The 23723-nt window shown below is 35.1% G+C and overlaps 1 protein-coding gene across 2 annotated transcripts in view; it reads left to right on the top strand.

Moving 5' to 3' along the window:
• LOC306863316 (arf-GAP with GTPase, ANK repeat and PH domain-containing protein 3-like) overlaps window positions 1-23723 on the top strand; it is a gene marked incomplete at its 5' end in the record, with an annotated part of 172460 nt that overhangs the window by 51435 nt on the left and 97302 nt on the right. Inside the window, 2 exons of one of the 2 annotated variants that reach the window (XM_079406569.1) lie at window positions 15376-16855; window positions 22025-22083. In XM_079406569.1, coding sequence (XP_079262695.1) covers window positions 15376-16855; window positions 22025-22083 — 1539 coding nt within the window. Of the gene's footprint in view, window positions 1-15375; window positions 16856-22024; window positions 22084-23723 lie in introns of those variants that run through there. The other variant, XM_079406570.1, reaches the window with a different exon arrangement.

Raw genomic sequence — 23723 nt, 5'->3', positions numbered from 1 at the left:
TGACTATGGTTTCAATGATAATAAACATACGTTTGCATAAAGCATCCATATTTGTCCATGCTCATGTTGATTAGAGTATTAAAAACTTGAAAAGTCTTAATTTAAGGTACATTTAGAACAAATAAAAATGTGCAATTAAGTTGCAATTAATCGCGAGTTAACTCATGACAATCATGCAATTAATCACGATTTAAAAAAAAACAATTTAATCGCTTGACAGCCCTAATATGATACTTTGTGATTTTGCATTGCAAAGTCATGTTGTCGTTTTGGTTTTTATCACCATGGAGTCCAATTTTTTTGATTGTTCTTTGCTTTCATTTAATCAATATTCTGTTCTTTCTTCCTCTTTTGATGAACTGTGTCTCTGGTTGGAAGCATCTTAAGATTTCAGTGTAAAGAAGCTGTTTTTAAGGTTCCTGGTCTGGTTCTGCGTGTTTGTGCACGGGTCAGTGACAGATGTAGAGGTGAAGAGGAAATGAATTGGTAGTCATGTTCTCATATTTGGATCAGACGGAAGGATACAGCTGAGCGATGACACATTAGAAACGCAGCGGTGTGTAGTCATCAACAGCATCCTGCAGATTACACAGATCAAGCCTGGATGATGCTTTACAACCTCAGAACACTGACCAGAAAACCGGCCTCAAATCCTTTAAATATATCAACTTATGAATGTTTTTAGAACCATAAACAGACAAAGTTCTGTGGTATTGTGATGGTATTAGATTAATAATGTGGTATGTGGTCATTTCTATTTGAATATATTTTAAAATATAATTTATTCCTGTGATGCAAAGCTGAATTTTCAGCATCATTACGTCTGGTTTGTTTGTCTGACAAAATGGCAGATTCTGCGTTATGATTGGTCAGATTGCTTGTCAATCAAACTCCCAGCAAAATAAGTGAATGATCTGTTGCCACTGTATGTGACCTGTTGATCTGGACTGAATGTCTGCACTAGTCTGATTAAGCAAAGCTCTGTTCACTGATTTAAGGTCATGCCATTTGATGGAAAGCCTTGATTAGCCGACTCTGTAGGAGATTTAAGGCTTTATAGTGTTATAAGGGTTAGGTAAAGGGAAGGTAAGCTGCTGATAAAGGGAAAGTCACCTTTTTTTTCTCTCTCTTCTGTTTTTCCAATAATTCCATCTTTCTGTGCTGTAACCGTAATAAGGTGCAAACATTTGAATAATGCTTAGGCATTTGTGTTTTGTAGTTAAGTATTATGTATGAAATATCCCTCATCAAACATCAGCTGCTCTGCAAGCAGGATGAGTATAAAACTATGTCTGTTTGTCCTCCTGGATGTGCTTTATTAGTGGTGTTTAAGTCAGGGATCACCATTACTAAAACTTGGGGTTAGTGTTAAACTTTGGTGTGAAATTTATCACACATCTTGTATGTTACAGGCATGGATAATACCTCTAATTATTACTTTTCTAAAGAGTATGGAAAATAAATTGGTATTATATGTAAGAGATACCAGATGCTGCTTTTTTTCTATTTTTGTATTTCTTTCAGGAAAACTTTTGTAAGAATTATGCAATTTGTTTCGAGTGTCTCAGGAAACTTTTTAATCGTGGGTAAGAGAATAGTTGTTGAGCGCAGACAGATGCGGGGTTTACTTTGTAATGTCAGTCTGATTCATAATAACATTAGCAGTCTGTGGTGTGCTTGGCTCCTTTGGGAGATGTGATTCATTGCAAGCTCATCTCTGTTGCTTTTCTTCCCTGGATCAGTAAGGCCTGCAGAGGTCATCTGTAAACTCAGACATGATAACTAAACATTTGTCTAGCCCTGTCAGTTCCTTGCCATGTTTATATTGATATTGATATACAAGTTATTTAATTTTATTAGTTACCTGAACTTATTTTTTTATTTATTTGTAGTCTTTTATTTGATTTGCTTTTTAAGCATTTTATTTTATTTTATTATACTATAGTAACTGTTTATTTTATTTTATATTATTTAAATGTATATATTTTTTATATATTAGTTTATATAACTTATTTTTGTCTTTTTATTTTATTTTATTTTTAATACCTTATTTGATTCTTTTAGCATTTTATTATAATCTTATTTTGTTCTTTATTTAAATTTATATTATTTTACAGCAAGTTTTTATTATTTTATTTCAGCAAGTTTTTCTTTTATTTTATTTCATTTTATTTTATTAGTTACCTGAACTTATTTTTAAATGTATTTGTAGTATTTTATTTTATTATACTATAGTAACTATTTATTTTTTATTGAAATTTATATATTTTTTATATATTAGTTACCTGAACTTATTTTTTAGTATTTTTTTATTTTTATTTTATTTATTAATACCTTATTTTATTCTTTTAGCATTTTATTTTAATCATTTTGTTTTTTAAACTTTTTTAAATTTATTATTTTACAGCAAGTTTTTATTTTATTTTATTTCATTTTATTTTATTAGTTACCTGAACTTATTTTTAAATGTATTTGTAGTTTTATTTTATTTTATTATACTATAGTAACTATTTATTTTATTTTATTTTGTTTCATTTAAATTTATATATTTTTTATATATTAGTTACCTGAACTTATTTTTTTAGACTTTTATTATTTTATTTTAAATTTATATTATTTTACAGCAAGTTTTTTAATTTTATTTTTAATGCCTTATTTTATTCTATTGGAATTTTGTTTATCTTATTTTATTTGTTTTTTAAATTAAATAAAATTTTATTCCAAATGAGTCTGTAGCATGTGCATTAACTGCGGCATCACAACCTTAAAATCGCTTCGCTTCATAAAATCTGGCCTTTTCTTGTTTCACGTTTCAGAACTACCCCCCCCCCCCCCCCCCCTGCCCGGGTGGTCAATTTGTGTGGCTTATTTCTGACTGCGCACCATTCACTATGCTAAACATACACCGTGGCTACACTATAATTACGTGATGTGATTATTTTTACGCAACAGGACTTTCCGATATTTGAAAGAACATTTGGATTCAAACATAAGTATGAAGCGACATTGCGTAAATTTGATTTAAATGCAGAGTAATCACCATCTCTTTATATGTAAAAGCACCAAATGACCCAAAGTGTGGCTTGCAAACCCTTTATTCAGAAACGTCTTGGCCTGCTACGCAGCTAGCAGTAAAATTAGCACTGCTGGTTGGATCCAGCTACATTGTGGCGTATGAAAGCTGTCTTGAGGCCTACAATGAGGTTCCCATTTCCATTGTGTGATAATGTGTGTGGGAGGAAGAGGATTCAGGAGAACAGGCAGAATTACGCTGTTGCTGCTTCACGATTACAGCGCTATTTTGGGGGCTTTTCTGTAGTCACTGCTGTGGAACCTAAAAGGAAAGAACATATCTGATTAAAATACTCTTTTTAGATTTTAAGAAGTGTTACGTAACAGTAAAAATAAACGTTTCCCATATTAATACCTAGTGATAAACTTATATATTAGCCAGGTGGATGTTTCTGAGGCCCATAACCAGTTCCATGGAGTGCTATCAAAGTATAACGACCTTTCTGACATTTCCAAAAAAACTGCGCACTTGTGATTTGAAGAGGGGGCTGTTGATTGGATGCAGGGCAGTGATTTCTGGCTGTGTTTGTTTGTGAGGGCTGTTATTGGAGCAGTGGAGCGGCCTACAGCATCTTAAGAGCATTGAGGAGCCCACGCTCGCCTGCTAATGCTCCTCCGCTCACCCTCTCCTCCCTGATCCTCTGGCTGGACTCCCAGAGTTCCCTTCTCTCTCTCTCTCTGAGTATCTCTCAACCCACTTAAAGGGAAAGTTCACACACACAAAAAAAAGACACTACTTTTTTTTTTTTACTTTTACATTTCTGTTACTAAATATTACTATTTATAATAATCAAATGAATTATTAATAATTAGTAATCTAATTATTATAAGTATGTGTATATCTATACATTAAAAGTGTAATTACTGTTATTGTATATTATATTATTAATAATTAATTAATTTATTATTCATAATATTAATCAGCGTTATTATAATTCTTATTTATGAAGAAAAAATTAAGTTGTAAATGTAATATTGTTTTATATAGATATATTTGATTGATTGATTGATTGATAAATTTATATTTTTCTGTTTTGTTTATTTTTATTATACTAAATGTTACATATATAAGTAATGTTACTTATAATAATATGATTAATATTAATATGCATTATTGTACATTTATGATACTAAATATCACTATTTAGAATAATGAAATTAATTATTAATAATTGGTAATAAATAGAATACTTCATATTTATCTATTTTGATTTTATTATACTAAATATTACTTATAATATATGTAATATTACTTGAAATAACACAATTTTAAGCAATAATATTATTGATTGTAATAAATATGAATTAATAGTAATGATAATTGTAATTGTTAATATATTAATAATTATAATATATTATATAATAGTATATTATAATTATAATTAATTGTATTATTAACAATAATAATCAATTAATCAATCAATAATAATAATCTATGATACATGAAAATAAATACATGATATACAATTATTTATGTATTTTGTCCTTGTATCATTTTTGGGTGGTCTTTGGGTAATCTATTGTATTAAAAGTATTCAGAAAATAAGAGCATATGGATTTTAGAAGGAGAAAAGAGCGAGTAAACAGTGTTGTATTTTTATGGGTGAATTATTCCTCCTGTGATGGTGATCTGTCAGAGAAACAGCTTTGACCCTCTTTTGGGATTTGGGTGTTTGCTTGAGCGCCTGGTGGTCCTCCTTTGATTGTTACGGTTTGGTGTGACACGTTACAATTACTGAAAAATGACATTTAATAATCTGTGTTCGTAATTTTTTTTTTTTACACAAGCGTGAGGTGAATCCACAAGCTTGTTTTTGGAGAGTAAATGAGCGAGCGAGCGGCATCTGTAATATGTCTCTCTCTCTCTCTCTACCCCGCCTCCCACAGATATACTCTCAAAGCTATGATTTTCTCTGCAGTAGAGGAATTGTGACGTGTGCAAGTTGGTGGAGCAGCTGCATTTTAAAAAGCTTGACACCCACGCGTTCTCGAGCGCTTCTCTACTACTGCGACATCACAGTCCGCCTTCTTCTGTCCGTCTCTCTCTCTCTCTCTCAGCACACAGCATGTATTCATATTTGTCTAGAGAGTGCAGATAATGCCCGTCTCTGTGCAGTAAATCTTTAGTAAATTTAAATGATTAAAGTCTCTCTCTTAAATGTTTGAAGTCTCTCTCTTCTGCTCACCAAGGCTGCATTTATTTGATCAAAAATACAGGATAAGCAGTAATATTATGAAATAACTATTTTCTGTTTGAATATATCTTAAAATGTCATTTATTCCTGTGATGCAAAGCTCAATTTTCTGCATCATTACTCCAGTCTTCAGTGTGTTTGTTAGAATATAAACGAATATACTTGTACATATAGTATTTATTAATAAATATTAACTTAATTTTTACATTTTAAATGTTTACATTTAATTTTTTTTAATAAATATTAATTTAACTTTTATATATTTTCAGTTTTGGAATTGTGCTTTTGTCGTTTTAATTCTTTCATGAATTGTTTTTATTTCTAGTAATTATATTATGGGATTTTTTTTATTTTTTATTATGTTTTCAAAATATTACTATTTTATTTTTATTTGTTTATTTTCTAGTAATTATGTGATTTTTGTCTTTTTTTTTTTTTCAAAATATTACTACTTTTATTTGTTTATTTTCTAGTAATTATATTATATGATTTTGTCATTTTTATTCTTTTTTTCAAAATATTACTATTTTAAAAACATTTGTTTAATTTCTAGTAATTATTATATGTGCTTTTGTAATTTTTTCAAAATATTATTTTTATTTTAAATTTGTTTAGTTTCTTGTAATTTATATTATAAGCGTGTCATTTTTTTTTGGTCCCAATATATTACTATTTAATTTCTAGTAATTATATTATGTGCTTTTTATTCTTTTTTTTTTTTTCAAAATATGTATATTTTTGTTATTTTAATTTGTTACATTTCTAGTAATTATATTATGTGCTTTTGTCATTTTTATTATTTTCTTAAATATTACTATTTTTATTTTTATTTGTTTAATTACTAGTAATTACGTGCTTTCGTCGTTTGCAAACTGTTTTTTAACACTGGTATTTATTTATTTTCACTTTAGTAATTACATTTCTATTTTATGTTTATTTATTACCTGATATTTCTATTTTATTTCTGCTTCATATCAGCCTTTTTTTTAGTCTTGGTTCATAATAATAACCCTGGTATATTATTTCTTGCTGTAGTACACTATTTCGAGGCAGCACTTTACTTGTTTCATTTTGGGAGTATTTGTGCAGGTTTGTCTTTTATAGCCGTTGATTCTGACAGTTGTCATTGTGATTGGCCCGTGCAGCTGTCAGTCAGTGTCTCTGCTGAAGAGTTCATCTCTCCTGTCAAATATGAGTTTGTGTTCTGTTGAGGAGCTGAGAAACATTCTTTAACTATAGCTTTGGGCCGGTTGGTCTGTGGTTCAACAGTGTGATGTCATCATTCCCTTGTAACCTTTGAGGATTCGACTGGCTCTGATTCATTCAGAGAGATCAATGTAGGTCCTTAAAATTCCGCCACACTCTCTTTTCACTCCCATGGAAATGTCCGGCCATTTTGATGCATGTTGTCATGGTGATGGAGGCAGGGAGGAGCGGTTATGGCCTGAAGGAAGAGTTCTGCTAGGATGCTTTTCTGTGTGTGTGTGTGTGTGTGTGTGAGATTTAGATTAATGTCATTCGTAAGAGCATAAAACTATAGTCAGACTATAGGCTTACAAGTAGTACTGCGATATTACCATCAAAATATACCACTGCTATGATGACATCATGATAATACTGCCATATTATTCTTTGAAGTACCATTCAAGTGCCATGATATGAATGTAATAATCATGTTCCATTCATATACCACGGTACTTGAACAGCACATTGAGGTAACAAGACATTACCATAATTGAGGAATCCACTACAGTTTTTTCATGATGTATGTTATGTAAATACCATGGTACTTTTTGTATAAATATAATTTAATATAATATTTTGTGTTTTGTGTGGACAGTTGTTGAAATCGTATTTCTTTGCATTTTTACCCAACACAATTTTAGTTTTTTTTAAAGTATACATTATAAAAAAACAACATGGTGTTACCATCTGATACTATCACTGATATCATTATCAAAATCAGATTACAGATTTGTGATTACATTCAATTATGAATATATATTAGACCATTTGTGTTTTATGTAAAAAAAAAAACTTTTTTTTACATTTGTGACTAATGATGTTTTATAAATATTATAAAAGGTTATTAAAATAATCTTTGACACAATGTAAAAATTACAAGTATCATATTGTAATAAAATAATATACTGAATATTATTATTGTTATATTATATGTGCAACAAATCACTATTGCGTTCAATAGTTACAAAACTTATACTAATAATTAATACTAATATATTTTCATATTCATAACTGAATGTAGTTGATGCATATCAGCAATACACTCATCCATCATACTACATTGTATTTTAAAATTCAATTATGAATAGAATATATATTACAATATTTGTCATGACATTTGTAACTGTAATGATTTTTGCTAATTATTATTATTAATATTTTAATTATTAAATTTAGGATTTTTTAGCTATTTATAAATTATACAAATATTTAATGACTATATATTTAATAAATAATTTGAGACCATTTGCTTGCAGTGTTAATGTATTTATTTGTCTGTTTTATGCATTTTATTTTGTTTTATTTTCTCGTAATGTGATTTTGTATTTTTATTATTTTTTTCAAAATATTATTACTATTTTCATTTTAATTTGTTTACTTTCTAGTAATTATATTATGTGCTTTTGTAATTTGTTTATTAATGTTTTCACAATATTGCTATTTTATTTTAATGTTTAATTTCTTGTAATTATATTATGTGCTTTTGTCATTTTTATTATTTTTTTAATATATATTTTTTTAATTTTAGTTTGTTGTCTTTTTTTTTTTTTTTTTTTTTTTTTTTTTTTAGATTTCTATTTTAGGTCTTTGATATCAGACACAATCGGGATACATTTGAGGAGGCATGTGTTATGTATTTCAAACCCACTTTAACCTGTAACTTCTGTGGCATTAACATCACCAAATGAACTGCAAGAATAATGACTGTGTTCAAACAGGATTTCCAAACAGGGCTTGAGCCAGTGTCGATGTGAACAAGTGGCTTACTTGCACTCGTCTGCATATTACGAACGTGTTTTAGCACTGAAAAATGACACTTCAGCTTTAACATGATATAGAGATGCTAGTGAAACAGGGTTTAATGTGGCCTCTCAATAGCGATGAGGAGGAAGGTTATCGTGACGTTGCTGCGTTTGTGTTTGTGTGTGTCTGTGCAAGAGTTCACTCCTCCGCTGAGTCATTCCATTCCATTAACATCGTTTCCAGCGCTTTAGTCACCCGTTCAAAACCTAGTCATCAGCGCGGCCCAAATAGCAGGTTGACAGTAGTGGGGCTAAATCTGGTATCTGAACCCAGAACACCTCAGAACGATGCGTCTGCTGCCATCCCTGGCCAGAAGGACGTAATTCAGACCAGGAAGTGACCGGGAAAGCAGGCTTTTTCAGGAAGCTGCTGTCAGAGGTGAAGTGTGTAATTCTTGTGATGCTAAAATACTTGCTTTTAGATCAGAAGAAAACTAAGCAAGCCATTTGTAAGTGGACTTCCTGAGGCTTTATTTGTGCTCTGTTTGTTTGAGGTGTCCAGCGTGTCGTTAACTTCTGGCTCAGCCAATGAGGTGGGTTTGTGTGTGGGACTTCTGTTTGACTGGACAATGGAAGATGGAGGGCAGAATGGGCAGGAGGTTTTTGGAAATTATAGTGTTTGTTTGGCTCTGCTGGCACAGAAATGACATACATGAACCCATTTACTTTATATTATGAGATTTTCCATATGTGACCCTGGACCACAAAACCCCCCCAAAATTGAGATTTGAGAAGTTTTCCATTGATATATGGTTTGTTAGGATTGGACAATATTTGGCTGAGATACAACTATTTGAAAATCTAAAATCTGAGGGTGCAAAAAAATCTAAATATTGAGAAAATATCCTTTAAAGTTGTCCAAATGAAGTTCTTAGCCATGCATATTACTAATCAATTAAGTTTTGATATATTTACAGTAGGAAATTTACTAGATATCTTCATGGAACATGATCTTTACTTAATGTCCTAATGATTTTTGGCATAAAAGAAAAATCGATAATTTTGACCCAGTATAACACTGATAATGAAATGTAATCTTTTTTTAATGATGTCAAAAGCTTTTACATTTTATTTGACATTTTTCATTTTTTTTAATTTAAAATAATATGCTGTGATCATTTACAGTAAGACCAGGAACAAGTGTTAAGAAGGTAAATGAGCAGTTTTTCTTTCACATTTACTGATGCATCATGGCAAACCAAACCACAACATGTGCAGCTATAGTTAGAAAGCAAAGCATTTATGATGCGTTTATTTGGAAATAAAATGCTGTCATTCTTATGAAAGCATTACAAACCCTACATATATCTCTGGCTCTTCACTTTATTTGAGTATAAATGCGTTCACAACTCATTACGAACCCTCATTAAACTTAATTTGGCAATAATTGTCTGCATCCCGGTGGATCCTGCACTTATTCTTTGATTCGTTCTTCACTCTTGTTCCTCGGGGAGCTTCTTACCTTACGTAACATGACTGTACTGCACCACAGCGCTCCATACCTCCCGTGTGTTCCTCCACACGATCACGTTCTCACAGGGACCCCCGGCTTCTGACCTGGACTGCACTGCAGCCTGGAAAATTACATAGCCTTGCGTAAGATAATGAGCGTTAGTGATGCACTCAGGAGCCTCATCTGCAGATGACTTTGTGAGTTCTCATACATTTCCCTTCCTAAATTGCACACAAGCTTATTTTGTAATTCCTTATAATTAGGGAACGATTTGTTGTTGCATGTCAAACGGCAATGTCAATATTCGATATTTGTAGCATATAATTGAGTGAAATGTGATGGCAGCTATGTGAAAGCACACATTATAGTGTTGATACAGACAAAATCAAGATTTAATGATGCTAGACTTGATTTATCAACTGAACTAATAGGTTCAGCAGTCTGCTGTGAGAGAAGAGAGACTGCCCCCTGCTGGTGTGTATGTATATGGACACAACTTGCTGTATGGCAATGATGTGAAGTGAAGTGACATGTGGCCAAGTATGGTGACCCATACTCTGAATTCGTGCTCTGCATTTAACCCATCCAAGTGCACACACAGCAGTGAACACACACCCGGAGCAGTGGGCAGCCAATGCTGTGGCGCCCGGGGAGCAGTTGGGGGTTCGGTGTCTTGCTCATGCGTCTCACCTCAGTCGTGGTATTGAGGGTGGAGAGAGCGCTGGTCATTCACTCCCCCCACCTACAATCCCTGCCGGACCTGAGACTCGAACCCGTGACCTTTGGGTTACAAGTCCGACTCTCTATCCATTAGCCACAACTGCCCCAATGATGGATTTATGATTAGAATTTTTGTGATGTAGAATCTGGTTATGATTAGACTGGTCTCCTATGTTCCATTTTCTAGGTCTACGGACTTATGCAAAAGCTTACAGGTTACAAGAAAAGTGTTTTAACAAATTGTCACATTATTTTTGGACTAGTAGTTGCACACTGATATGCTAATTAGAGATGCTGACATGCTAATAGGCATGGGTGATATAGCTAAAACAAACCAAAAAATCATAATTTGATGGTATTTTTTCTCTGAAATTTATTAAATTGGTGTTTCCTTTTCATCAGAAGAGGCATCATTTCAACCAGAGCTTAATCATAGTCATTTGTATGCAGCAAAATGGCAATACAAAATATTGAACTGCAATATTTTAAACTACACCATTTTATTTTGTTGTTATTGTTGATAGAAGTTAGTATTTATTGAGCAAGGATGCATTAAACTGATCAAAAGACATTTACGTTGTTATAAAATATTTCTATTTCAGATACATGCTGCTCTTTTGAACTGTGTTCTTCAAAAAATCCTGAAAAATAATGTGCCGTGGTTTCCACAAAACGTATTAAGCAGCACAACTGATTTAGAAATGTTTCTTGAGCAACAAATCAGTATATTAGAATGATTTCTGAAGGATCATGTGACACTGAAGACTGGAGTAATGATGCTTTGAATCACAAGATTAAATGACATTTTATAATTATTCAAATAGAAAATGGTTATTTTAAATTGTAATAATATTTGACAACATTACTGTTTTAAAAACAAGAGATTGGCATGCTGCCTGCGTCACTTTCTCGCGGTATTAAAAGTGTTTAAGATAAAAGAGAAGAGAGGTTTAATTGTCTGACCATAAACTGTTTTTCTATTTTAATTAGACTTGCAGGCCAATTTCCAAAGGGTTCGCTGAAATAAAGGTGCGCCCTGAGGGTGGAAAAAACATTCGGAAACGCACTTTCTGATGGTCTGCATAATTAAATCGTTATAAATGAAAGCTATCTCTAATGCTCTGTGTTCAAAACACCACCTCGCAAGGGCAAAATGGGTTTTTTATCTCATCCATCAGTATTTGTATCCATTTAGCTTCACAGACGCTACCGCCAATGGCGCGGTGGTTTTTCATGAAAACGTAATGAGATGTCGAGTCGATATGGTCTCTTATTTCTATGGGTGCTCGTCAATTAAATGCATTTCATTAGATGGGAATAGTTTGTGTGTAGTTTGGGCCAAAAATGATTTTGTGCGTTTCTGTAATGAGTCAACTTGTTGGAACACTGGTTATAGTTCATGAAGTGGGCGGTTTTGACATCTAGATATGATCCGTGGATTGGTGTTTTTGACACACTAGAGATTTTGCATTTTGTAGCATTGCTTTTTAACTATGATGTTTGCTCAATCTGACTTTTAAGACAAGTGGAATGTTTCTTCACCGAAAGCCTTGTGGTTGGACTTGAAATATCAGTGGGGCGTCTTGCGTCAGAGCATTGCATAGATACCATGATGAGTTAAACTAGTTATGATAGTGGTAAGCAGCATGCTTTACTCTAAAACGGAGTCTTGTGTGTGTGTGTTTGCATCGGTACGGAGGGACGGATAATGCACCAATGACTTCCTATTGGTTAAGGATTAGACTAATCCTGCTTCAGGTAAACCAGGGAGGCCGTGGTCGCCTCCTCCTCCTCACGAGGGATTACAGAGGTCGGACATGTTCCTTGTACCTGTCTGTCACTTCCTCCTTCTCACATTTTTGATATTTGACAAAGCCAAGCACTTGAACGGAGCATGACGTTAGTCCGTCTCTGTCAAAGCAGTACTAGGATATTGTCGTCTCACTTAAAGAACATCCATGATTTGGACCCTGAACTTGGTTTTTAGTTTGGTTTTGGCTTGAAAATGTCCCTGGTTAAAGGATATTCCTGTAGTTTGGGGAAGTCGTCATTATGATGTGTTTTGGAGGAAAAAGACGGCTGAGACACCACCATCTGCAGTGGGGCGAAGACGGCTGTTTGATCTCAGCGGAGGTTACGGGGGTGACGAACCCTTATGCGGTAGACACAGGTAATGAATCCTGCTTCAAAGGAGAATAATCTGTTTCATGCGTACAGGTGTTAACTCCTGTCTGATCAACACAGGCACTGACTCATGGTCAATTTATTTGGCAATGTAGTGCTTGCTTTAGCGCTATCATTTGGTAAATAAATACCTGAACTCTTAAATTAAATACGAGAATTTGGGTAATCTGTGGTCTGATATATTTTAATTTAGAGGGCATTGACAAGGAAAAATTGTAAATATGAAATATCCATTTCTTTGTGTTGTCGATTTAGAAAAATAGTATACTATAGACATTTGTACTTGTTGCTTTGTTAGATATATTTTAAGTGCTGTGGGCGCTGTAAAAGTGAAGGCATTTCAGGTATGAAAAACTAGCGAATGAACAGTGAGTCATCAGGGACATACGTATGATGTTTTGACTGGTGCATAGTGCTTTAAATAATTATAGCATGGGGTATCTTTTTAGTTGAGGTTTTAACAAGAGCATATCGGAGCTAAATTTAGAAATGGATATGTTTGGCTCAATATGGCAAACCGTATGCAATTATGTTCTTAAATATGTGCATGTAATTGAATTTATTAGGTAAATTGGAAATCGATCCAAGATCTTAATCTGAGTGGGTGTAAACTCAAGATGCCAATGGCTTATGGTCAAGAAACTTACAGAAATGTTTTACTTATAGAAACGCCTGGAAAAAGGAAAGACTGGTCTAGGATCAGTCCTCAGTGGCTTCTGTTGGGTTCTCAGACTTATACTTGTCAGATGTCAGACATCAGTTTATTAAGGATCGCTGGATTAAGGCAGATTGTCTGGAAGAAAAAAAGAAAAGTGACAGGAAAGAAATAAGGAAAGAGAGAAATGATGAAGCAAGGAGAGCTAAATAAATAAGGAAAGCACATAAAAAGATGGATGGAAAGAATTAAATTTAAAGAAGGAAAAAAGGAAGGAAAGAGAAATAATAAAAAAGAGGGTACAGGAAAGAAGAAGAAAACAGGAAGATAACAAGAGAACTAAATAATGAAATGATGTACGAAAGGAAAGATGCTGACAAAAAGACAATAAGGAAGGAAAGAAATAAAGATGCTAAGAACGAAGGAAATAAAAATTAGGAAAGAATGATGAGTGAAAGAAATGAGGAAGAGGCAAAGAGTTGCTACCATTTGTTTGATTAATGTTGTGGCTAATATTGTAATGAAGGAAATACAATATATCCCATTCTTAGACAGAATTGCTCCCTTTGATTTTGTGTTTTTGTCCATCAGATGACAGATGTAAAGTTACCATAGTCCAACTGAAATATTTCCTCTCATAAATTCCTTTGCACTGCAGGAATCTTTTGTTTAAATGTTGTCAAGTGAGTCTCTGGATCAGTCTAATAGTTTTTCCTCTGTGGCGGATGGTGTAGTATTACTGGACAGGGGTAGTTTTCATTGGAACCACTTGTGGGTGCTCTTTACAAGCACAAAATCTGCTCTCTTGTTTTCAGAATCCAGATGGCTTTTAGGCCAATCAGATTCTCCATATTAGAAACAGATATTCATGTTGTGCTGAATCCAAGCAAGCCATCTTAATAGCAAAGCTAAACTATTGGTTATGGGGTAGATGCTTTGATCTCTTCTGTTTGTATTTTCATAGTGGTGACAGCTTCTTCATGCACATTTAATGGCACTTGCTCTAGGGAAATCATTTTCATTGCACATGATCTTTCTTTCTTATGATGCTTATAGACTCTGCTATTCCCCCCTCCTAGAGTTTGCATAGATGGTGGTAAAACGTTTTGAATGAACTTCTTTTAGCATAGACAAAATTTGCATGAGAAAACTGGGGAATTGTTTGGCATTTCATCCGGCCCTCATGAAATGAGCTCCCCAGTTTTGTTTGCCAATTTCTGTCTTGTTCATTTGGATGAGGAAATGCAGTTGTGAGGGAGGGCAGTTTAGGAAGGGAGGGTAGGAACAACGGAGCCAGAGAGAGAATAACCGAGGCAGGCTCTGGGAAAGGGAAGCTCTACAAAATGCCCTTTAATTTAGATGCCTTTTAGGATGGTGCAAATGTTGGTAACCGTGCTGAAGATACTCGCCGGCCAGAGCATCAGGCCCCGTCCGTTTTAATCTTCAGTCACAGCAGTAACTCCCACTGGGATTTCTCTACAGGTGCCTTGGCAATGGCTCCGCTTTAAGGAGACAAAGGATTCTGCTCCTTGTTTTGCTCTTATCCTTGGGACATGTGGGAACAGCTTGAAGTTCAAACAGACCCCTCACGCTCATGCCAAGAACCGGAACATTAAGGAATTTGCCTAGACTGCTGACTGTGGGGTTGCACAGACCTGTTTTTGGAGTAGGAGAAGACCAAAGACTTCTTAATCTGTGGCTGCATTTATCGCTTCAATGCGCACAGGTTTGTGTTTTTGTAGAGTGCTGATTTCCCCCCCATAATCCCCTGCAAGGTAAAAATTTCAGTGAGGTCATGCTGGGGCTTGTTTGAAGTCCCCCCCCCCCCCCCCAACTCTGTCTCCGTCTCTCGCAAGTCAAAGGTGAGGGATTATGCTTGCTTTTGGAATGTGGCCTGGACTCCGAGAGCGACTGTGTTAGAGAGAGTGCTTAAGTTGCAGAGAACTAGCTTGTGGAGGTGTGTCCCTGATGTGATTTTTAAAGGTAGTATCACATCTCTTCTCCAAGATCAAGTTGGTAAAACTCTATACGAAGTTGGTGCTTTCCAGAATGGGACTCCAGGAGGAGGTACAGCCTCTGACAGGAGGGGCTGAGAGGAGAGGAGAGGCTGAGCTGGGAGTTGTAAAGAACAACGTGGGAGAGGAGGAGGACGATGACAAAAGACGAGAGGCGGATCAGAGGGAGGAACGTCGAGAAAGCCCGGGGCAGAGGAGGAGTGCAGTCGCAAAGCCCAACAGGTGGCTTTACCTGAGCAGCACAGGGAATGGGGGGTGGAGGAAAGGGGAAGTACTAGGAATGAGGGCGGACCAGTTACCACCTTTCCTCCAGGACAGCTGTGTGCAACAAGCGTCTGCGGAAGACTTCGACTTGGCTGGGGAAGACAAAGCATGGATCGATGAACTCCATGCTGATGCTTGCCACATTCCCATTAAGGAAATAAATTGTAATGCTGTTTTTGTGGAAAATGCAACAGAACCTCATGTGGTGGTCCTGCGAAGGCCTGCACATGGGCTTCGGCCCCTGGGCAGCAGAAGAGCGCTGAGCATGTTTGTCTTACCGGACGATAACAGGAGACACCAAACCACAGGGACCAACCACCAAGACAGCTCTACAAGACCTCGCAGTGATTGTATGTTGGCAGCTACCAACTCAAACAACAATCTTCTGCCTACCTCAACCCCAGTTAAGCAAGGTTGCCCAGATGTGGTCCAGCGGTGTAGGACAAAACGTGCAGAGCTTCGTGCGATAGATGGACTTAAACCCGACATGCCGCCTTCTTTTAAGCTGTTTCCTCGTCCTCTAGAAGAACCACCAATACGTCAGACTTTGAAAAGCAAGAACAAACCACGGCCCGTTAGCATGACTGTTCTTGAGCTCAGTAAAGAGCGTAGTGGATCCCGGGATGAGCTTGCAAGCCACGTTTCCACTGACACCGGTAGTTTGCCTCGTCCAGGCTTCCGATGGAGATGGTTTGGTCGACAGGCAACTGCAAAGGAAGTGGTGGTGAAACAAACAAGGCTTAAGGAACCCAACAACACGGAGGAACCGAAGACAACATTCGGATCACTCCGAAGGAGCTTGAGTCTAAGGATGAGGCGGAATCGGAATCAACCCGAGCAGGAGAACCGAACTGAACGAAGACGCACTTCAAGTATCGGAGAACAATCTATGCAAACCACTCACCCGTTCTCCTACCTCACCGGCAGGACGTTATCGCCAGCTCTTGAGCAAGATGAGGATCAAGGAGCCACGCAGTACATACAGTACCAAACTCGGGGCAAGGTGGCAGTCTTGGAGGTCCCTCTCCGTCCTGCTAAACTAACAAAGCCCACCAAACAACTGCAACCAGAGACTAGTTTTTGGCAGCTAATTGCTAGTCGTTTTAAGAGGAAAGACCCGTCGTCCAGCAACAAATCTGAGCTGTGCACTGAAAGCCAAGCAGTTGGCAGCCACCTCCCTGCGAGAAATAAAAAGCCAGATTCTGTTGCTATAGAGACTCTAGCTGGCATTGGTTTGCGCAAAGGTCAAGGTAAGTTGTGTAAAATGCATAATTTCATTCCACATCCCAGTCTGATGCAGTAAAAAGGTGCTGCTTTTTGTCTGAAGAGAACAGACTCTGAGTGCCAGGATGTAGCCTTGGAGAGCAGGGCAAATTGATTAAATATTAAAACGATATTGAAGGTCTGGCTCGGGCAGCACCAACAGGCATAATAAGAGGTTAAATGCATTATTCACTCTGAGTGCTTTAGTTCTGTTGGAGTGTGTGTGTGCTTGAGCTGCTAATTGGCTCCAAGAGGAGTTTTCTTCTAGTGTAAGTCTGCACTGCAATTGAATTAGGAAGCAAAAAAGCGTCCATCAAATTTTGTTTAATCATTAACGCTTTCAAGGTAATCAAATAGACTGCAGGAATGAGTCAAGGATGGATGATGTAGACAAATAAAGAGGGAATAATTTAATGACTCTGTTCTACTATCAGAACCTTCTACTTTGGAATTATCTTCCTTTTGGAAAATGTGATGCGTAACGGGATTGGAATTGGAATTTGTTTTTGCATTCACCGCTCTGAAGGTTAAATCGTGACCCGGCATGCAGACAACAAGCTCATGATATTTTAAACATGTTTTCTTTCCTTGTCTGTTCAATCTTTTGCCTGCAGCTTGTGCGTCGTCTCAGAGGAAGTGAAGACAAATAGTGCCGTTTCAGAGCTTTACGCTGTGATTTTTAAAAAGGGATTAGGTTACGTAGAGTGAGACAAGATGTAAACAGGCCTAGGCTCTTAACCTTAAGTCACCTCAGCTCCCTTGTAATCCTTATGAAAAATTTATTCCTTTTGCCTGTGGCATTTTCATAAGATGTAAATGTTTGTAATAAGTATGTGCGCTGCATTATATAAGGTTAACACAAATTATATGGGTTGTTTTTATGATGTTTTTGGCTTTAATCAGTGCAGTCTGGCTTGCAAGCGCAGTGCGAAATAGCTGTTGAAGATGCCGGGTTGCAATATATAATTTGAATGAAACGTCTGCAAACACAAGATGACTGAAATGTCAGCAGAGAGATGCTAGCACATCTGCTATTGAAATAGAGCTGTCCTTATGTTTGAATTAGGAGGACATGTTTCAGGATTGAAGATGATGTTATTGGCAGCACACCTTGAGATGTTTTGAGCACTTATTACGTAGTGGAAACCCACATTTCAGCACAAGTCTCACCACAATGTTAAAAAATGAAGGAATGGAAAGTTGCGTCTATCTATCTAACAATATACACTAAAAATATGTTTGATTGCACTCTTGCATTTGTAATTCATTTTTAGAGTGTTATTCAGATTTGTTGATTCATATATTTTATTGGGCTGATTTATTAACACATTCACATTAAAGATGGATGGAGTCAGTGATGCTGAGATTATCCATAAATATCCATAAATCTAAAAACACTTATCTGTTAACATCTCAAAAACATGTTTTAGTCTCTCATGACACTTTAAAGATTAATTTAGGCTGTTCATCTGTTTCATTCTCAGAATAAAAGAAGAGATTTCAGTCTAGTGCTGTCAAATGATTAATCGCATCCAAAATAAAAGTTTTTGTTTACAAAATATGTATGTGTACAGTGTATATTTATTATGTATATATAAATACACACACATACAGTATATATATATATATTGAAAATATTTACATGTATATATATTTATATTCTTATATTTGATATTATATTTTGCATGTGTTTGGATTTATATATACATATTAAATATACACAGTATACACACTCATATTATGTGAACAAAACCTTTATTTTGGATGCGATTAATCGTTTGACAGCACTAATTTGCATTTAATATCAACATGCAGAGACTAATTTTATAACAAACTAGATTGTCGTCTTTTTGTAACTTGTGACCTTTTTTGCCACATAATAGTTTGCTTTCATTTAAATGATTAGATTAGTTCAGATGCAGTATTAGATATGGCTATTGTTAAGTTTTATTTATTTCATGTTATGCTTTACTTTAAAGGACAGTATTTGGGCAAAACCAGTGACATTGCCACTTTAAAGTGATCCAATGAGAAGTTGGCTATCAAGTTGGTGCCGATAACCTTGTGGGCACCGTGCCGACATACAGCACTGTTGCGCTACGGGGGTCCAGAGTTTGATTTCCGACTCAAGGACCTTTCCCGATGCCACCCCGCTCTTTCTCTCCCACTTCGCTTCCTGTCAGCTCTGATCTGTCCTATCATAATAAAGACAAAAATCCAAAAAACAAAAATTCTTAAAAAAATTGCAAAGAAAGAAATTGGCTGTCATACAATCAATGGACTTGCATTAATTGTAACAATCTACTCCCATTACCTTCTCTTGAAAAGCTTGTTTTTAGGCAGTACCATTAGTCATTCGTCAAATGGAGATAAATTAAGAGCCGTTTACACCCTTGGCATCTGCTCGAGTTGTTCACTGGTTACTAAGTAAACTCTCCTTCCCAAACTCCCTGACTGACCTTTCTTTGCGAAAGTTGACTGACAGCCGGAATGTGGGTGTGTTTGCTGAACTTGAGAGCTTTTTGGACCAAAGCCTATGTCTGCGGATTGTGCTTACCTGTTGCTACATGCCCTTGTAGTTTGACGAGCAGGTCGTTCCTGGATCTTGACTGTTTTCTGTAGCTGTGAGTTCTTTGTATTTTAAGCCCAGAAGGCTTTACCTTCCTCACCTGCCTACAAAGTGCCAGACTCTCCTTATAGGTCTGCTCAGAAGGAATTCCGATGACTTTTTGGCCTTGGGGTCGTGACGGCTGGGTTTCAACAGCAAAATGATGTGAGGTCGAAGGGTACGAAGCTAGAAAATTGGGAATTATGGAAAGCTTGTAAGAATCCATTACTGTGTTATAAAGGAGTAGAAAGAAGTGAAAGTGAAAGAAGTAGAAACACCTTGAGATATGCATTCTATTCATTAATTTAACCAAAATGCTCTGCGTTTTTCAAAAGAGGCTTTAATATGCCTATTGATTTCCATGCAACTCTGTACATCTCCAACTGGGCCTGAAATTGCACTATTTCTAAACCACCTCCCTTGTGATTTGCAATGGCCTTGCCCTCTTTTAAAACTCTGAGTCATTTTTTCCTCAGCTTGATGATGATAAAGTTCGCCTCGGCTCCCATATGACACAAAAAGCGCTTTGTTTGCCATTCAAATTGAAACGACATCAATTTGATGCTTTTTTACAGCGATAGGTTTAATTTTAGTGACAAATTCACATCTGTCGCTCTGAAGTACCGCAGTATTTACTTGATACCTGCCTCATTGAGTTTAGATCACGTGTAGCCGGTTTTTAGCTGACATCTGAAGTCTAATTACTTTGATTTGTTTTGACTCGAAACATCTTTGGGAAAAAATGGTAATATGCCATCCTGTGGGATTGCGAGGTGTGGTTGTCATGTTCGGATGTGTTTGCCTTTTGGCGTACGTCCACTTTTCCTTGGATCTGTGTGTGAGAGCGAGAATGGAGCTTGAAAACGCCTGGTTTCATCAGGGCATGTTGCTGAGCGCAGCAGGAAGAATCTCATCTGAGTCACTTCAGCAGTTTGGTGAGGGTGAGACGTCAAGTTTAAATGAAGGACGGAAGAAAACACCTCCTGATTTGCCGTGCGTTACACTTAGCACACCATGTTCTCACCATAACACACAAACTGAATGAGACTCTTTTTGGTACCATGCATGGACAAATTGGCTCGCAAATGGGTTCATTTCTTGGTGTGTTTTTCTCACTGTCCCTTGAATCCACAAAGAGATTTTTCTTCTCTTCCCCGACGCTTTGAATAGTAATTTTGATTAGATTGGACAAGAGCAGCCGAGTGAAAAATGAACCAAACAATGCAGTGCTACAAACCTCTGTGGTGCTTTAAACAAGGCTGCCCATCTGCCCGGTGTGATGATGTAATGGCTGAACAACAGATAGTATGTGTGGCACGGAAATGGGCAGGCTTTTACTGGGCCAATCAGGCTTGTGTTTTCGCGGTCATGTCAGTTCATGTAGCCAACATGATTATTATTAACAATTAAGCTTGTGATCTTCTGCATGAGGGAATGACATAATTTTCATTTATTGTTGGTAGTGTTTTTGAAGGCTGTGTGTATATGAGGACCAGGAAGGACACTTAAAAATAAACTGATTTCTTCCATTTATTTTTAATTGGCAGTCCAATTATCTATGCATGCATTCAAAAATTAAATAGAGAAATAAATTGACTTATTTAAATAATAAATAATTAAATAATCTTTTAAAGGCAACATTAGCTAATGGTTTTCCATCCATTTGTTTTTAAAACAATAATTAAATTTAAGTATGATATATGTGACTATTTGAAAAGTTATTTTTTTGTTTATATTTTTTAATTAATTAATTTATAACTTGTTCCTTCAATTTACTTTTAATGGACAGTCCATTATCAGTGTATGAATTCAGAAAAAAAAGAATAATCCTTCCTTTTTTTTCAAATTGACAAACAAATGTGACCCTGGAGCACAAAACCAGTCTTAAGTCACTGGGGTATATTTGTAGCAATAGACAAAAATACATTGAATGGGTCAAAATTATTGATTTTTCTTTTATGCCAGAAATCATTAGGATATTAAATAAAGATCATGTTCCATGAAGTTATTTTGTAAATTTCTTAACGTAAATATATCAAAACTTAATTTTTGATTAGTAATATGCATTGCTGAGAACTTCATTTGGACGACTTTAAAGGCGATTTTCTCAATATTTAGATTTTTTTGCACCCTCAGAGTCCAGATTCTCAAATAGTTGTATCTCAGCCAAATATTGTCCGATCATAACAAACCATACATCAAAGGGAAACTTATTTATTCAGATTTCCCTTATGATTGTGGTCCAGGGTCACAAATAGACTATTCATCTGTCATTTAAAAACAAGAATTAAATATAAATTATTCATTTAAATATAAATGTAGCATTTATTTGTCAGTTTGACAAGTAATTTATTTACATTACAAAAAAATATTCTTAAGAAAAATTTGTGAATCAGTTTTTTTCATGATTTTCTGATTATCGTTGATGATTTCGTCAATAATATTCCAAGTCGATGGCCAAAAGGATTGTTATATGTGTAGAAGCAATGTCTAGTGTTGGTTGAAAGACATCATCACTTACTAAAGTTTTCTGTCTGTTTCTTTCCAGATTCCTTCGTTAACAGTCAGGAATGGACATTGAGTCGATCAGTACCAGAGCTCAAAGTGGTGAGTGATCTTCCCAGCCTTTGCCTTGTCCTTTTATCTCTTAACATTATGCAGAACAGTAGATCCTGACATGAATTTATTCAGCAAGCAGTGAGATGTCAGTCAGTCTCTGTAATGATATTTCTGCTCGTGTCACTCTTGAGTTATTCTGCTGATGTTCCCTCAGAATAGCCACCAGTCAGAAAATACAGAATTCACTGAAGCTTCATACACTATATCACTGTCAAAATGTGACTGGAATAACTCAATTTATACTATATTATTTTGTACACCGTATATGGATCATTTAATAGTACAAAATATAGACACAACTACACAAACCATAGTTTTACTAGTATCAGTATCAGCTTCATGGATCATAATTATCCCATTTAAAGAACAGCCTCATTCTAACTTCTTATTATGAGGTAGCACAATGAAACCATATGCTCATAAAGCTTTTACATCCAGTTTTCTCCTAATGAAGATTCTAGCCTCCTCTTTGTTCTTGAGGCCTGCGGCGGCCGCTTAGGAAACGACCTGCTTGTCTGGGCCTTTATTACAGAGGAAGATTGTTACTGTTTGATCCTTGTTAACAGTACACACCACCCTCTGATGAACCTGAACGCTGCTCAGTATGAGCCTCCAGTGTTTAAATGATGACGGAGGATGTTTGGGGTTTTGGGAAAAGAATGGACAGTTTTTCCATGACGAAAGCAGTCTTCGGTGCTCTTTTGAAGGTCAACTTGGTCCTAGTGATGCACGACCACATTGTCAAGAGCTGGTGTTAGCATTTGTTTAATGCATTTAAATTTTGATTTAATTACTGCCATTATATTGTATAATATCAAAGAGCACAATGGAAGCAATCAAAATCAACAAAAGAGCAATGATATGCAAGTGCTGTAAAAAGTCTCAGTTAGCTTAACGCAGTACACGTAACGAGTATTTTTTAAATTATATAATAAATAAAAAGAAAATGGATAGAATAGAAAAAGAATAGAGCAAGCTAGTGGTAGAGGCCTTTTTTGCTTTTGTTAATTGTATAATAAATAAAAAGAAAACAAATAGAATATAAAAAGATTAGAGAAGTTAGTGTTATTTATTTTTGCATGTTTTCATTTATTTTCATTTAACTGGTCTGGTGAATTTAACCAAAATTAAGGTAAACATTGTGTTAATATATTAACTTAAATATAAAAAATAATTATTTGCTATTATAATAATAATTAGTAGTATTACATAAGTGTTATTTAATCTATATATATATATATATATATATATATATATATATATATATATATATATATATATATATTATATTTAATATTAATAATAATTGTTATTATTATTTATTAGTTGTATGTATGATTGTGTTGATGTAATTATTGTCATTTATATTGTTATCAAATAATATCAAAGAGGCCTTTTTTAAACTGATAATTACATTTTTTAATTTAATTTCATTTAACTGGTGTGTTTAGCCGTAATTAAGGTAAACATTGTATTAATATATTAACTAAAATTTGAAAATATATTATTTGCTATTATTATAATAATAATTAGTATTATATAAGTATTATTTAATTTATATATTATTTGTATATTTAATAATAATAATAATTATTATTATTATTATTATTATTATATAATTATAATAA

The sequence above is a fragment of the Barbus barbus genome (assembly GCF_936440315.1).
Source record: "Barbus barbus genome assembly, chromosome: 44".
In the NCBI taxonomy this organism is placed as follows: domain Eukaryota; kingdom Metazoa; phylum Chordata; class Actinopteri; order Cypriniformes; family Cyprinidae; genus Barbus; species Barbus barbus.
Note: the sequence above shows the minus strand (reverse complement) of the source record. Positions and strands in the feature narration are given on the sequence as shown.